This window comes from Phascolarctos cinereus, unplaced genomic scaffold, assembly GCF_003287225.1.
Source record: "Phascolarctos cinereus isolate Bilbo 61053 unplaced genomic scaffold, phaCin_HiC Scaffold_2;HRSCAF=192, whole genome shotgun sequence".
Lineage (NCBI taxonomy): Eukaryota > Metazoa > Chordata > Mammalia > Diprotodontia > Phascolarctidae > Phascolarctos > Phascolarctos cinereus.
Genome location: NW_027555625.1, coordinates 131,486,678 through 131,504,072, shown reverse-complemented (window position 1 = coordinate 131,504,072; position 17,395 = coordinate 131,486,678). Strand labels below are relative to the sequence as shown.

General features: G+C 42.1%; 1 protein-coding gene across 1 annotated transcript in view; it reads right to left on the bottom strand.

The window, feature by feature from the left end:
• Window positions 1–17,395, bottom strand: part of PLEKHA2 (pleckstrin homology domain containing A2) — a 122,881-nt gene that overhangs the window by 89,610 nt on the left and 15,876 nt on the right. Inside the window, exon 2 of the mRNA XM_020985228.2 lies at window positions 2,975–3,138. Within this exon, the coding sequence (XP_020840887.1) occupies window positions 2,975–3,115 (141 nt within the window). The 5' untranslated portion in view covers window positions 3,116–3,138. The remainder of the gene's footprint in view (window positions 1–2,974; window positions 3,139–17,395) is intronic.

Genomic DNA, 17,395 nt, shown 5'->3' with positions numbered 1-17,395 from the left:
GGAGAGGTCCCAGACTGGAAGAGCAGGTGAGGCTACAGGGCCAGAACCACAGCAACAAAAGCTATGGGGAAAGTGTCCCTGCCCTGAAGCCTAGATCTGGCCCAGCTAGCCTGATACCTGACTTTAGTAATGTGAGGAAAAGCATCAGTTCCCCAGAGTCAAGAGAGCATCATATACCAAAGCTGTAGGGCCATTAGGACTTTAAGAATCTGAGAATGGACTAGGGCCAGGCTCCAATCCACCGGCCCAAAGCCAGTGGTTGGTACAGCCTCATTGCTATTTGAGGTATTCTCAGTCCTACCACCTGCCTGCTTGTCTGTAAGTACATCTCCCTACCAGTCTATAGGATCACTGTCTGGGGCCAGGCTTTTCTCTGGTCGTCCCTCATACCTGGAATGCTCCCCTTCCTCATCTCTACCTCCTGGCTTCCTTCAAGTCACAGCTAAAATCCCACCTTTCACAGGAAGCCTTTCCCGATCTGATTCCTCTCAACTTAGTTCTAGTGCCTTCCTTCTGTTGATTATTTCCAATTTATCCTGTCTATAGCCAGTTTGTATATAACTGTTGGCATGTTGTTTCTCCCATTAGACAGAGGACTCCTTCAGAGTAAGAGCTGACTTTGTTCTTTCCTTGTATCCCTAGTGCTTAACGCAGTGGCTGGCACACAGTAGGCACTTAAATGTTTACTGATTGACTGATTTTTACAGACATTTATAATCTATCCACTATTTCTACTCCCTTCCCTTGACCACCCCATTGAAAAGAAGGAAGGGAGGAAGGAAAAAAGAAAGAGAAAAAGAAAGGAAGAAAGAAGAAAGGAAAGAAGAAAGGAAAGAAGGAAAGAAAAAAGGAAGGAAAATGAAAGAAAGAAAGAAAAAGAAAAACAGAACCCTCATAATAAGTGTGCAAAGTCCAGCAAAACAAATTCCTACATTGACTATTCCCAAAAATGTATGTCTCTCACTACATTTTAAGGCTGTCACCTCTCTGTTTTGTCTTTGGTCCTCTGCACTCATAGTTTATCAACACATTGATCAGAGTCCTAAAGTCTTTCAAAGCTGTTTTTCCTCTAAAATGTCATTGTAATCATATAAATTGTTCTCCTAATGTCTATGTATAGCCTATATCAGATTGCATGCCATCTTGGGGAGGGAGGGAGGGGGAGAAAAATTTAAAACTCAAAAGCTTATGGAAGTGATGCTTGATAAATCAAAATAAATTAATTTTTAAAAATAAAATTTTTAATTTTAAAAAATAAAATAAAAGACTAAAAAATAAATAAATTATTCTCCTAGTTCTGCTGAATTTGCTCTGCATTAGTACATAGAGATATAGCTGGCATTACCTTAAAAATCATCTGATCTAACCATGATTCCAAAGGACCAAAGATGAAGAATGCTACCCATACCTCCTGACAGAAGAGTGAGAGACTAAATATGCAGAATGAGACATGCATTTTGGATGTAGCCAATGTAGGAACTTGTTTTGTTTGGGAATTCATATGTGCAGTTTTTGTTTGCCCTTTTTTCCTTCCAGGGGAAGGGAGAGGGGAGACGAAGGAAAAAATGCTTCTTAACTGAAAAAAAAAACAAAAATTATTTGATTCGATTACCTCATTTTACAAAGGGAAGAACTAAGATTAGGGAACTAACTTGCCAAATGTAGCAAGTAGTAGAGACAAATAGAATGCTGGGCCTGGAGTCACGAAGATCTGAGTTTAAATTCAGCCTCTGACACTAGCTGTGTGTGACCTTGAGTAAGTTGCTTAACCTTTGTCTGCCTCCATTTCCTCCTCTGTAAAAATTAGGATAATAGTAGCACCTACCTCCCAGGGTTATGAGGATCAAATGAAATAACATTTGTAAAGCACTTAGCACGGTGCCTGGCACATAGTAGGAGCCTTCCTCCCTGTACCACACTGCTCTCGTCACCTGGTGTGCTCTTGGCTGTATGATCTCACTTACTCTCTTCTGATAGTGCTGACTCTGTACTTGGCCCACCTAGCTAAGGCCTGGCATCTGACCATCCCATCCCTTTGTTCCCCTATTCTGCTGAACTCTCTGGTACATGACTTTTGTTTAGGACTGTCATTTGTTGAATCATAGTTGTGGGCAACAGGCTTGCCAGAAGCAGCAAAAGCTGCTCTACCTGGTCCCCAAGAACCCCAGAGGCTCCTAACAACCTCCATTAACCCTGTGCATCTCACAGGTCTACCTCACCATCCCAACAGATGAGTGGCCTTTCTATAGAAGTTCAAAGTTGGCAACTAACAGGTTGGAGAGAATTAAGAAGAAGGCAAGCAGAATAGCTGGGGGATATAGCCACGTAATATAAAGGATGGTAGAGATATTTTAACCCGATAAAGAGAAGACTTCGGCAGACATGATAGCTCGCAGAAGAGCTGCCATGGGAAAAAGTGATGACTTACTCTGCTCGGCCCCGGAAGGGCAGAACTGGGAGCAATCGGTAGAGGCTACAGGGAGAGAGACAGACTTTGGCTTGCTATGAGGAGAAAGCTTCCTAGTATCAGAGCTGTCCGAAAGTGAATTAGCTGCCTCAGGAAGTAATGAATGCCCTGTCATTGGAAGTTTTCAAGAGGAGGGGTCAGGGCGTGGTGCAGTGGATAGAGCACCAGCTCTGAGGTCAGGAGGACCTGAGTTCAAATCCAGCTTCAGACCAAACACTTGACACTTCCTAGCTCTGTGACCTTGGGCAAGTCACTTAACCCCAACTGCCTCAATTTAAAAAAAAAGAGGAGGGGTAAATGACCACTGGTCAAGGATAGTATAAATTGAGTCCCAGCTTTGGATAAGTGGTGGGCTGACCACTCAGACCCCTTTCATTCTATAATTCTGTGATATTTTCTCCATGGGGAGAGAGGGAGGAATGGGTCAAGTTTTTTGCCCTCCATGCTGATAATGGATCAACCAGATAAAGCTGATAAGGTTAGTCACGGGCTCATGACTCATCTCACCTGTGGATTGTCCATATACCAGAGGAGGCAGTTAGCCTGGGTGTCCAGGATAAAGTATCTCCGTAGGAACTTGCCACTGGTTTCATTGTCCTCGATGTCCAAGAACCCACAAATTCGATTCTGCCGATCCACATAAGGCATTCCTGTGCTCTGCTCACATCACCCTGCAAGACAGAAGAAGGTTGAGGAGGAATCTTTCTAGCACTTAGCTCATAGCTACAGAGGAGTGTAACTAGGGTCTTCAATAGCTTTTCTTTCCAAGGCATCAAATTCTCCACCCCAGCCACTTCCCACAGATCTACCTCCACTGTGGGGAAGCCCAATCATCAGCTTCAGTAGCTAGAGAAACCTATGCAAAGCTATGCCAGGGTCATTGAGAAGGGTAATCCCTTCTCCAAGAAGAAGGGAAGATAATAATACAAGATCAAATCCTTGGGAGTACATGGCAAGCATACATTCCTGAGTTCTACTTCCTTCTACCAACACATCCTTACTAGTCGTACCTCCACCCAAGAGACTGCTTTTTAACTGAACAGGAGAGAGATTATGAGAAAGCCCCCCAAATCCAAAGTCTAGACCAAATAAATAACTACTACATTCTTCTATACTACACTACACCATGCCATACTATTCTGGGGCAGCATGGCCCTTTTCTCCACTTTATTTCCATAAGAATACAGGAGGACAACTATATTTTTGGCTCCTTGGAAGAACATTTTACAGCAAGTATGGGATTAGTGGAAGGAGTATTAGACCTGAGCTTGGAATCAGCAGATCTGAATGCAAAACCTCTCTCCAATGCTTACTAGCTAACTGTTTGACCATGGACAAGTCACTTAACCTCTTAGCCTCAGTTTCCTCATTGGCAAAATGAAAAGGTTAGACTTCTTTCTAGTCTTATTGTTTCATTAATTCACCTCATGAAATCTGCAATCCAGTCAAACAGGCCTCCTCTCTTTTCTTCACAAATGATACTGTATCTCCAGTCTTTACACTGGCCATCCCCCCCTTATTTAACTACTTTGTATGTATTTGTATTTATTAAGTTTGTTTTTCTGCTGAAAGTATGTATGTATATATATATATATATATATATATATATATATATATATATATATGTATATATATATACACATACTTGTACACATAAATATGTATTACATAATATATGTTCCACACATTTCAAATGTACTCACTGTATATTAGAATTTAAGTTCATTGTGAGGTGGGATTTTTTTTTCATTCTATTTCCTTGTATCCCCAGCACCCAACCCAGCGCATGGCATGTAGTAGGCATTTAATTAATATTTGTTGATTTACTGAAGGTCTCTTCTAGCTCTCAATACTCTAAATATGTTACCAGACAACCTATTCTAGACCCAGAATCAGAGTAATGATGTTCTGAATTAGTCAAAAGAGGAGGTCCACCTTGTCATCATCATCTTGGGGCAAGATATGCAGGAGGCAAAGTCTCTAAGCCTTCCTCTTCTCACCCTGCCAGAAGAATTGAATTGGTCAAGACCTAAGGTACTACCTGAGAGTAAGGTTTGTGAGGGTCATTTCTGCTGTACTTTACAAACATTCTGCCTGGAACGTTGGAACTATTACTTCTATGGGCCTCTCCTCTATCATACTGCCTCTTTTCCTGTGTGACTTACAGGGAAGTGTCTTAACCTGTTGGCCTCAGTTTCCTCACCTGCAAAATGAGGAGGTTGGGCTAGCCAACCAGAAGGTTGGGACCTTCAGGTTCCCCATTCTCTGTCACTCAGTTTTACTGCCAGAGATACAAACTACATTTCCTTATCACCTACTTTCAGACTTTTATCTCTACACACCTTAGTCTTCCACTTCCTCTAGTCCCACTTCCCCTGCCAGCCCATCTAACAGACTCCTCTTAAGTGCCCTTTGGAACCTCCAGGTTAAAAGGGTTAATTGTTGCTTTTTTGTTTTACACTGTAATCATTTCCGGGGAGCCCTCCACCATAAAGTGAGCCTTTCCTTGAGATAAAGAAAACCAGTTAGGGAAAGCCAACCAAAGGACACAGTGACTGTATCTGAGAATGCACACAATATTCCACACCCATAGTCACCCTACTCTTCAGGAAAAGAGAGGAAATATACTGCATCAACTCTTCTTCATTACAACATACACACAACCTTCTGCTTGCTTTATGTCCTTTGCCTTTATATTATTGTAGTCATTGTGTGCATTGTTCTCCGGGTTCTGCTCACTTTATTTTATTTCAGCTCATATAAGTCTTTCCATATTTCTCTGAATTCCTCAGATGGTACAGTGCAAAGAGCACTGGCTCTGGAGTCAGAGGACCTGGATGAGAATCTTACCTCTAAAGCTTACTACCTGAGTGACCTTGGGCATGTCACTACACATTTCTGGGCCTCAATTTCTTCACCCATGAAATGAGGAAGATGGGCTTTAAGTCCCGGGTCTCAATTTATGACCTTATGATTACCATTTATTATGGCACAATATTTTATAACATTCACATCTCAATTTTTTCAGATGTTTCCCAATTGACAGACACCATCTGTTTCCAGTTTTTTGCTACCACATAAAATGCTGTTGTAGTTTTTTTCTTACATAAACAAATTTGCTTACATCTTCTAACTTTTCCAATATTCTTGAACATCAAATGAAATCTAATTTTGCCCTAATACTCCATTCCTTAAAATTCTCTCCAGTGTAGGTTATTTCTCCTACATTCTCTAAGTTACAGGGTATCAGCATGTCTTTTTTTCCTCCATCATCACTACTACTTTTCTTTCATCAAAACTCTTTCCTTCTTCAAAGTTCATGAAATCAGACTATAGTTTGCTCTTTCTCAATTTCTCTCTCTGTCTCTGTCTCTCTCACTCTGTGTGTCTCTCTCTGTCTCTGTCTCCCTGTCCCCCTCTCATTCTTTCTCTTCTTGCTGCTATCAACTACTGACCTCCAAGTTAGTCTCCCAACCTTCTTTAAAGCTCTTGGTATATAGTTCAGTCCTCCACTATACTTCATCCTCTGCCACCTGAATGATGCAACTTCAACTTGGCAATTCTTCTGCTTCTTTAACTCTGGTGATCTCAATCTCTGGTCTACTTCTGCATGGCCATGGACCTTAGAAGCCACTATCACCCACCACTATACCACCTCAAATTGTTGCAAGTAGAAGAGTTCTGGATTTGCAGTCAAAGGTGTAGATTCTAATATTTGCTCTTACTTAGGGATGTGACTTTGGACAAGTCACTTACCTACTCTAGACTCAGCTTCTTCACCTGTAAAATAAGGGTGGTTGATCTCTGAAGTCCCTTCCTGCTCTAAATCTATGATCCCATGAGGCTAAAACTCTGCAATTCTACTTTCTAATCATAACAGCCTCCCACCTCTCCCACTCCTTCACTACTACTGAACCTACTTTTTTCTTTAAATGAGGTAATCAGGGGTAAGTGACTTGCCCAGAGTCACACAACTAGTGAATGTTATATGTCTGAGGCTAGATTTGAACTCAGGTCTTCCTGACTCCAGGGCCGGTGCTTTATCCACTACACCACCTAACTGCCCCTGAAACTACTTTTCAACCCCATGATGAGCTCTGGTACCTTAACTCCTTTTCCCAATCCATTGTCCTTATTCTGGTTTCCCCCATCTAGCCACTTCAACAATTCACTAGCCATAATAATAGAATCATTCGTGCCCTTCACGTTTCTACAGCTCCCCCTATCAACTCTGGGTACCTCAATCATCTGATTTCTCTGCTGATCAGAGCTACAGAATATCTCTAAACCCTACTGACTTAACCAATTACAAATTCAAGCAATTTTGTTTTAGATGAACCTTCACTCTTGCTTAGCAGTCAGTTATTTAATTCATCCGCTAACCATTGCCTAGGTACTATTCCAAATCTCTTCCTGTCTCTTTAAGCCCCAACTACCACCCCACCCTCTCAGAAGATAATCTCATCTCTTACTTTTCTGAGATTTGGATATGCATTTCTCAATTTCCCTCCTTACCACCTAAACACTACTGTATCTGTACCCACTCTCCTCTTTCCTGTCAGTGGAAGAGATGTCCATCTCCTTGCCAAGGCTAAAATGATATCCTTCCACCTGGGCTTGGATTCTATCCCTTCCTAACCCATCTGGAACCTTACCGATTCCAGCAAAATTCTTGTTGGAATCCTTCTCTCTCATGAATCTTCAATTTCTTCCTATCCGTTGGCTCCTTCCCTTTTACCTAAAATAATGCTCGTTTCCCCTCTTCTACAAATCAAAAACAAAATACTCTCCAACCCTTTCTTGCCTCACCTTCACTCCTACACTTTTTAAAAGAATAGAATACCCAATAGACAGGTGATACTTTCACTTCCTCATCTTTTCTACAGCAATATCTCCCTCCCCCGCACCATTTTATTCTTTCTACTGATGAGTAACACAGGCCCTCAGAATAGTGTAGTTCAGACAGAAATCTAAGAATAGAACAGCCCAGGAGCCTCAATGGTAGCTCAATTAGTCCAGGATCAGCACCCAATTACCTCCAGCTCCCCAGAGCACATAAAGAACAGTGGGAATCCCTGCATGGGAACATCACTCTCCGGGGCACAGAGAAGGTAAGACAGCCCAGTGACAAGCACTTTTCAGCTAGGCATATGTAATTACAATGTAAGGAATAAAGGACCAGACCACCAGACACTGGCAGAGTAGGATTCCTCAGCTAGCTAGAGCCTACAAAGGTAAACTCTTGACCAACTTCCCCATATTTGTACCCTCTAAAGAAACCCTCAGAGAGCTGGGAGGTGAGGAGGAGGTAATATAATGATAACCAGCAAGGGGTGGGGCTGTTTGCTCCATTTTCAAGAGGACAGAGCCATCACCTTGCCTAAGCAGTCCTTGGCAACTACATCTGGGCCAAGGGTGGTCCCCTTTTGTTGCATCCAGGTACCTGGGCCGCCCATGTCAGAACCACAGCCAGTGACATGGTTTCAATACCACCTACTCCTTAAGTCCTCAAAATTTGGCTTTCAATCCTACCTACCACTCTACTAAAATTGCTCTGAGGACAACAGTGACCTTATTGCTAAGTCCAATGGCCTCTGATTTCAATTCAACCATCATTTATTAAGCACCTACAATGCCTACTAGGCTCTGTCCTAGGCACCAGGGATACAATGATAAAACCCCAAATAGTCTCTGCCTTCAAGGAGCTTTCACTGGGAAACACAACCATACATACCTAAATAAATAGAAAGCATCATCAGTGTAATGGAGGAAGGGAGAGGGATAGACACTGACAACTGGAGACTAAGGAAAGAATTAATATAGAAACTAGCATCTATCCAGAGCACAGTGTCCAGGTCACTTCATCCTTGATTCAACGAATATTTATTAAGCATCTACTATTCATTCATTCATTCATTCATTCATCACAGTGCTAGGCGCTGGAGGAAAGGTAAGATTTAAATAAGACACAGTCCATACCCTCTCTGAGATTATAGTCTACTGGAGACCATAAACACAGATAATTAATAATCTATCAAATTATATTATGAGTATATTAGGGTTACAAAACAAAGTGCTATGTGAAGTCTAAGGGGGAGGGAACAAGCATTTATTAAATGCCTCTGATGTGCCAGGTACAGTGTTAAGTGCTTTACATATATTATCTCATTTGATCCTAAAGGGACATTCACTATTGATGGGAATGTACAGCATGGGGAGATCAGAGAAAGCTTCCTATGGTAAATGGTATTTGAATTGGGATTTAAAGAATAGGTAGGTATTCAAAATAGGAGGGAGATAGTTTGGGGAGGATGGTTATAGGGGAGTAATTTCTGTTGAATTCCAGCGTATCCTTTAAATCCCAATTCTAATGCCATCTCCCATTGGGAAAAGCAAAAGTGAAAGTATAGAGGCAGGAACGTATGGGGTATGTATATGGGGAATGGCAAGTGGCCCAGTGTGGTGGGCACACAAAGGTAGCCTTATCAAAAGTTAGTGACTAATTGGATACAAGAAGTATGTATGGGGAAAATCAAAGATAACACTAAGGTTTCAAATATGGAAAACTATGAAAAAATGGTGGTCCCCCTGACAGAAATAGTGAAATCAAAAGCAGCTACAAGTTGGAGGGATAAAGATAATGAGTTTGTCTCGGGATCTGTTGAATTTGAGGTGCCAGCAAAGGCCTCTTGTCTATACTCTGGCTTCTCCTTGCTTCACTCCCTTGCTTCACCTCAACTATGGTGGACCCCTTCCTCTATTTCCTTCACCAATTCCTTTTTCTCCTCTCATCACCTTAACTTCTTATTGTTGTTGTTCAGTCATTTTCAGACACATCCTACTTCATGATCCCATTATGGGATTTTTTTGGGCAAAGATACTGGAGTGATTTGCCATTTCCTTCTCCAACTCATTTTAGAGATGAGAAAACTGAGGCAGACAGGGTTAAATTACTTGCCCAGGATCACACAGCTAGTAAGTATGTAAGGACAGATTTGAACTCACAAAGATAAGTATTCCTGACTTCAGGCGCAGCACTCTATCCATTGTGCCACCTAGCTGCCACCTTAACTTAGGTGTACCCCAAATCTCTTTTCCTTCTGTACTCTCTCCCTTTTTGATCTCACCCACTCTTTCAACTTTCCCTCTACACAAATAACTCATATATGTATATATATATATATATATATATATATAAAAGCTCCAACCTCACTCAACCCGGATGTTCTTTTAGTCCCAAACTCTTATACCCAATGTATCCAAAGCTGAGATTATTAACTTTCCTCCCAAATATCTCTTCTTCCTCCTCCTTCCTTCCCTAAGTCACTTCAAAGCAGAGGCTCAGACCCTCTCTGATAAGGGAAATAGAGCTTTCCTTAGAGAGAAGAGAAGTGGGGAAAGCTGATCCTACAAACCTCACTCCTTTGTAGTTTATTTATGGGACTAATTCATTAATTCATGTGGAGCTAGGGAAAAGCCAACACCTTCCTCCTTTCTGTCTCTAAAATAGATGTGTTTCATCACAGAACTTAGAGCTAGAAAGAATCTTAGGCATCCTCTAATACAGGCCCTTGGTCACATGTTAATAAATAATAGTGCTCAGATTTAAACCCGTCTCCTAATTTTAAATGTAGTACTCTTTCCTCATGCCCTCTCATTATGATGTTATTCTCTTGTCCTAGAACCTTCAATGGCTCCCTCCTCTCCATTAAATAAAAGCCAAATAAATACTCTCCATTAAATAAAAGCAAAATTCTTCAGCCTGCATTCAAAGCTTTCTATAATCTGGCTCCAGTTCACCCATGCAGGCTTCCCTGGTGTTATTCTTCTTCAGGATCCATTCAAGATAGCCTATTCATCATTCCATGACTTAATTAGCCCCTATTTTTGTAATACCTCAGTATTTGCTTTCCACATTCTCTAGATATAAAAATGCCTGAATTACCTTCCCTCAACAGTCTCTTCCTGTTAAAATTTAACCCCCTCTTTTCAAAACTAGTTCCAATGCAAACTTCCCCACCCCAATCAGAAAGGATATCTCCCCAGTATAGACTCTCAATGGCACTTTGTGCTCATCCCTTCTCTATCAATCAATCAATCAATCAATCAACAAACCTTTATTAAGCCATGACTATGCACTAGGCTCTCACGAACAAAGTATATTCCACTTGGAATGACTGCAATGGGTGGACACATCTCATCTCCCTTACTATACGGTAAGGTCTAGCAGCGGTGTGTGTTTGTTCTGTGAAGTTTGGATTCAGTCAAAGGGCCACACTTGAGGATGTAGAGGGTCATGTGTGGCCTCGAGGCCTCAGGTTCCCCACCCTTGGTCTAGAAGATAGAGACTATGCTTCATTTACTTACCTTTATAACTGCCACAGGACCTAGCAATAATGATAGCTAACATTCATATGGCTTTCAAAAGCAATCTTGTCACAATAGCTCATTTGATCTTCCCCACAAACTTGTAGGTGCCATAATTATTCCCAGTTTATAGATGAGGAAACTGAGGCTCAGAGGTTGAATGACTTGTCCAAAACTACTATCAAAGGCAGTACTCAAACATAGCACTCATTCTTCTACACCACATGCCCTCCCTATATAGTTTAGAGCTTTATGTACATCGAACACTTAACATTTGTTGAATAATAATAGATTATAACATTTACATATCACTTTAGGGTTTGCAAAGTGTTATTTTGTAATAATCATAGCTAACAATGTACTGATTGCACTTCCGAACATAGTTCTTGCTGAGTTAATGTCAGAGGGAGGGAGCTCAACCCTTCAGGGACAGACTCCACTTGGTATCACTCCTCTCAGAGAAGAATCCTGAAGCGTAATCCAGGAGATCAATCCTTCTCATTTTTCCAGGAGAGCATGAGCCCACATGAGTTTTTAGTCAGCAGAAAAAAAAAAGTCAATGTGAAGCAAGGTGCCTGACTCACTGTCAGTCAGTAAGTGACTACCCAAGACAAAGTAGAGAAATTATAAAGAAAACACACCATCAGTCTAACCAGCCCTGGGAGGGATGCCCTCCATAAGGCAATGAGGCAAATCCCTAGGATGCCAGGCAGTTCCCAGAGGTGGCATGTCCATTAATGGCATCACCATCCTCCCAGTCTCCCAGGCTGTGCCATCATCAGTGTGTCCTTCGGCCTCATAGCCCACCTCCATCCAACCAATTGCCAAGTCCTGGAAAGGCAGAGTAGAGGACTGGAACAAATGCTAGGCCTGGAGTCCTCAGAACTAAGTGGGACCCCCAGCTCTGACAATTATACACTGTACAGACATGGGTAACCTCTCTGTTGGCAAAATGAGGGAATTGAACAGCATGGTCTTAGTGTCCCTTCCAGCTCTAGATGCTATGACCTTAAGGGGAGAGAGAGATAGATGATAGATAGATAGATAGATAGCCAGACAGATAGATAGATTTAAATAGGAACTATTATTATCCCTACCCAAAGTGCAGGCCATCCCACAAATGCTTAGCTCTAGCTGAACCCTGGCCACTCTGATTCAGCCCTGCAGTATTAGGAGGCTGCCTTTGGGAAAGTCCCTGAGGAAACACAGATCAGCCCTGCCCAACCCCCTTAACAAGGCCAAGCCCCACTTCTCCTGGCACCAGAGGCAGAAGAGCAAATGACTGGGTGAGGGGAAAGAAGCCAGAACCACCCCAGGGAGAGAGAACAAAAGAGCTGGTTAGTAGTACCTGGGAAAGGAGGAGGGGGAGGCAGAGGAGAAAGCAGCAGAAGGAAGAGGAGGTACAGAAAGACGGAGGAGGAGAGGGAAGGAAAAAAAAGGAGACAACCAAGGAAGTGCCAGAAGAAGAGATGGAGGAAAAAGAGAAGACGGCAGAGGAATGAGGGTCCTTTGCACAGGGGTAGGATCACCAGGTTTAATGATACCTGTAACACCTGCAGAAGCTCCCCTGGATTCTCGGGCCCTCCCCTCTGCAGATTTTTTTCTAGTTCCAATTTTGTACAAGAGGTGCTGGTGAATAGGTCTCCCTGGGACTCAGGAAAGGGAAGGAAGTGGAGGCAGGTCCAGGGCACTGCCAAAAGTAAGGAACAGCTGCTGCTCAGAAGGAACTGAAGTCTCTTCCCCTGAATTGAAACTGGGAGTCTTCCAGCAAGAGAGATAAGGAAATGGGGAAGTAGAGAAGGGGGAGGGGTGGACAGCGAGAGATCTGAGAGAAAGGTCGGTGGCTGCTCTGCAACAAGAAAGCAGCGGAAAAAAAATAAGAGAAAACTAGACAGGTTCTGACAACTTCAACTCTTGGGGCTCTAGGCACCACATTAGGCTCCTCCTCACCAGGGAGGAGAGAAAGGCAGAGCAGGACACCTCTACACAGCAATAGGGCACATTCCCATGATGCCAGGTGATTAAGGCCGAATTACCCAAAGGCCAAAGGCCTCTGTGGTTCCCCAAACCCTCCGGAATAAAGTCTGAAAAATGTATCATCATCCCACAGTCGGCTGGGCAAATGCCCTTTGGGAGGAAAGGGCCAGAGTACCCATAATGCCTCATTTAACTTCCATTTTTAAACAAATTCACTTTGTAAGCCTGACTGGATGGATTAATTTCTCTTCTTCTCCAATCAGGGGTCAGGGAAGGTCGGTTTCTCTTCCTCTCAAAAAATATAAAGACTCCTTATTCACTAGGCTCCATTGTAGGGGGGGTGAGGTCCACCAAAAGAAGATGTGGATTCTACTCTCAATTTCTTCCCTCTTCAGAAAAAAAAAATTGTTCAATTATTTAAGCATCCCTAGATGCAGCTGAGTCATAAAGATCACTAGGGATGTGGGAGCTGGGGGTGAGGGGAGAAGGGATGGATCTTTTGAAGAAAGAGAACTGATGGGGAGCAGAAGGGATGGGGCTGTGTATTTGACCATACAATGGAACCATAACATGCTGCTCAGCAGGGTTCATAATGAGCAAATTTGGGGTTCCGAGGCCCTTGTTAAAATTCTGTTATATGCAATTTTTAAAATGTTTCAAAATTATAAGAAATAAGTTTGACCCCAATGAAGAAATATGAAAATTCACCTCTCCCAATTCCTTTGCAGAGGTGGGAGGTTCATGTGCATGGAACATTGCATGTGAAGTCTTTTATTTATTTATTTATTTTTGGTATGTGTTGATCACTTTTTCTCGATCAAATTATTAAGTACCTACTATGTGCCAGGTACTGTGCTATGCAGTGGGGGTAAAAAAAGAGGCAAAAGACAGTTCCTATCCTCAAGGAGCTTATAATCTGATGGGGGAAACAACATGTAAACAAAAGCAAGTTATATACAGGATAAATAGCAAATAATTAACAGAGAGGAAGGAACTAAAATTAAGAGTGGTTGGGGTAAGCTTCTTGTAGAAGGCTTTAGTTGGGACCCAAAAGAAGTCAGGGAGGTCAGTAGTTAGAACAGAGGAGGGAGAACATTGCAGGCATGGAGGTCAGCCAGAAAAAATTCCTGGAGTCAAGAGATAGAGTGTCTTGTTCATGGAACAGCCAGGAGGACAATGTCATTAGATCAAAAATCACCTGTCAAGGAATAAAATGTAAAAAGGTAAGAGGAGGATAGGTTGTGAAGGGCTTTAAAGACCAAACAGAGCATTTTGTATTTGTTCTTAGAAGCCATAGGAAGCCACTGGAGTTGACTGAGTAGAGAGAGTGATATGATTGAAACTTCGATTTAGGAAAATCATGTTTGTGGCTGAATGGAGGGTGGATTAGAATGAGGAGAAATCTGAGACAGGCAGACCCACAGGTGGACTATTGCAACAATCCAGGGGCAAGGTGATGAGGGGCTGTACCAGAGGAGTGGCAGCGTCAGAGGAGAGAAAGGGACATATTCAAGAGATGTACCAAAGGTGAAATTGACAGGCTTTGGAACAGCTTGGATATGGCAGTGAAAGATAGTTAGGAATTCAAGATGGCTCCTAGGTTGAGACCCTAGATGATGGGAAAGATGGTGTTGCCCTCTACAGTAACAGTGAAGGTAAGAGGGGTGAAGGTTTAGGGGGAAAGATATAGAGTTCTGTTTTGGACTTACTGAGTTTAAAATGTCTACTGGACGCTCAGTGTGAGCTATCCGAAAGGCAGTTGGATGTGGGAAATTGGAGGTCAGCAGAGAGATTGAGGCAGGAAAAGCTGATTTGAGAATCATCAGCAGAGAAGATAATTAAATCCATGGTAGCTGATGAGATCACTGAGTGAAGTGAAGTAAAGGAAGAAGAGAAGAGGGCCTAGGATAGAACCCTGAGGGACTGCTACAGTTACAAGGCATCATCTGGAGTAGGATCCAGCAAAGCAGACAGAAAAGAAGCAGTCTGAGAGGTAGGGGGAGAACCAGGAGAGACAGTGGTGTCCCAAAAACCTGGAGAGAAGAGAGTATCAAGGAGGAGAGAGTGATCAACAGTGCCAATGGCTACAAAGAGATCAAGGAGAATGAGGGTTGAGATAAGGCTATTGGATTTAGCAATGAAGAGATCATTAGTAACTTTGGAGAGAGCAGTTTCAGTGGAATGATAAGAATGGAAGCCAGATTTGTTCATTTTTTCTTTTACCCTTTTTTCTTTTTCAATAGAAAGAAGAGATATGGCTCTCTGGGACAAGGGCTTCAGAGAGAAATTTAGGTTTTGTAAAAATGAAAGCTATCAGTAAAAATGTTTTAAAAAAAGATTCTGTTATGTATCACTAAAAGAAGTCCCCTGAAAGACATCCAAATTGGGATTGGGGTGGTAGAGAGTAGGAGTGAATTCACTCAGCTGATGCTTAGACTATATAAGGGCACCCCTACCATCTGTCTGCTTTTGGTTCATTCTAGTTGACACTTTATCACCTTGGCCTCTGAGCAATTAAAAGAGAGTGACAGTTGGGTTTTTTTTTTAAATCTGTCACTCTGCCCCTTCAACTTGTTAACCTTTCCCAAACCCTTCTGCAGCTCCGGGGGTGGGGGTGGGAGTGGGATAGGGGTAGGGCAGAATACTTCCTAACTCTCCTCTAGTTACCATTGGGTTAGGCATAAATTGGGACTGGGCAGGAGGAACTAAGAAAAGTAATTCCTAGGGTTAGAAGAAACCTAAGGTTTATATAGGCATTTATACCATAAAATCCCCTACTGTCATCAAAGCAATAATATGGGACTGCCCCCTTTCCATACATCCTAGTCTTCATGGTTAGTGACTACATTTCCTTCTCCAAAAAGCCCCACTCTTAATTTTATTTAAACTCAATATCATCTTTAAAACAATTTGGGGAATGTGCATGGGAGGGAGGAAGTTAGCGAGGTTGGAATCAAACCTCATGATCTGCTCCAGGCAAAGCCCCTTTATAGTTCTGGCCACTTCTCTGCTCAAAAATCTTCAGGGGCTCCCTCTCACCTACCAAAGTAGACTCCAAACTTCTTTGCTTGATCATTCAAAGTCCTCCACAATGTAGTCCCATTCAATCTTTTCAGTCTCTCTCCTGTAGCTCCCCTGCACTCACTCATTCTGCTCTCCAGCCAAACTGGATTCCTCTTATGATAACCAGCTATCAAAAGCACAAAGAATAAGAAGGGACTGTGCTGGTCATCTGATCCCATCACCTCATTTTATAGATCAGAAAATTGAGACCCAGAGAGCTAAAATGACTTATCTGTGGTCATTCAGAATGTAAAGAACAGAGCTAGGATTTGAACCCAGCTTCTCTAACTCCAAACTGAGGACTTCCCTACATCGAAAACTGGAATTTCCTTTCTCCTTTCATTTATTGAATTCTTACTCATCTTTTAGTTGTTGTTGTTCAGTCATTTCAGTTATGTCTGATGCTTTATGACCCCATCTGGGATTTTCTTGGCAAAGATACTGGAGTGGTTTGCCATCTCCTTCTCCAGCTCATTTTACAGATGAGGAGACTGAGGCAAACAGGGCTAAGTGAGTCACCCAGGGCTACACAGCTAATAAGTGTCTGAGACCAGATTTGAACTCAGGTGTTCCTGACTCCAGGGTTATCACTCTATCCATTGTGCCACCTACCTGCCCTAGAGTTCAATTCAAATTCCATTTTCCTGTGAAACTTTCCCCAACTCCAATTTCAACCTTCTCTATCAGACTTCACAGTCCTTGTTTTCTATCTCTCTAATGAACTTACCATGTAGTATTGGGTATTTACATGTTACCTGTGTGTGTATCTTATTAACCTACCAAACTAGCTCCACGAGGGCAAGGACCATGTCTTATGTAAACTTTGTATCCCCCCTAGCCTAAAATAGTGTTCTGTACAAGAGGATTCAATAAATGTTTATTGACTGAAAAGAAAGAATAATTTAGCTTCTAGTATAATAATAAGAAAAACTCTCATTCTAAGTTTACAGATCCACTATTACACACAAACATTTTCATTCCTTCTTCCCCTAATCCACTTATAATTCAAACCCCCATTCCTATACTATCTATCTAGACACATCTTGGACATCTCCGATTTAAGACACTTAAAATCTCATCATTTCCAGGCATCCCCCCTCATTGGTATAATTCAAGGGGCACTGGAAAGACACCTGTCTCAAAACACCTTTCATACCATAGGCATGGTGCCTTCAGACACCACATATGTCTTTCTCCATTCATAGATTGGAAAGAGCATTGGCTCAGAGTCAAGAGGTTAAGTCCCAGTGCCAGTCTTAAATAGCTATGAGACCTGGGGCAAGTTACTTCCTTTTTCTGGGCCAATTTCCACATCTGTAAAATGACACAGTTGGATCAGAGGTATCAAACTGTCCATCAGCAGCAATACTGCCATGTAACTGGGAAATGTTTAACAAAATAAATAAAAGTACAATACAGCCGAGATAATGCTAGTTAGTGATTTTCTAAGTTTCTATTTGTGTTTGCTACCACGGGACTAGATAATCTCTAGGATCTCTTCCCATTCTAACATCCCGTGAT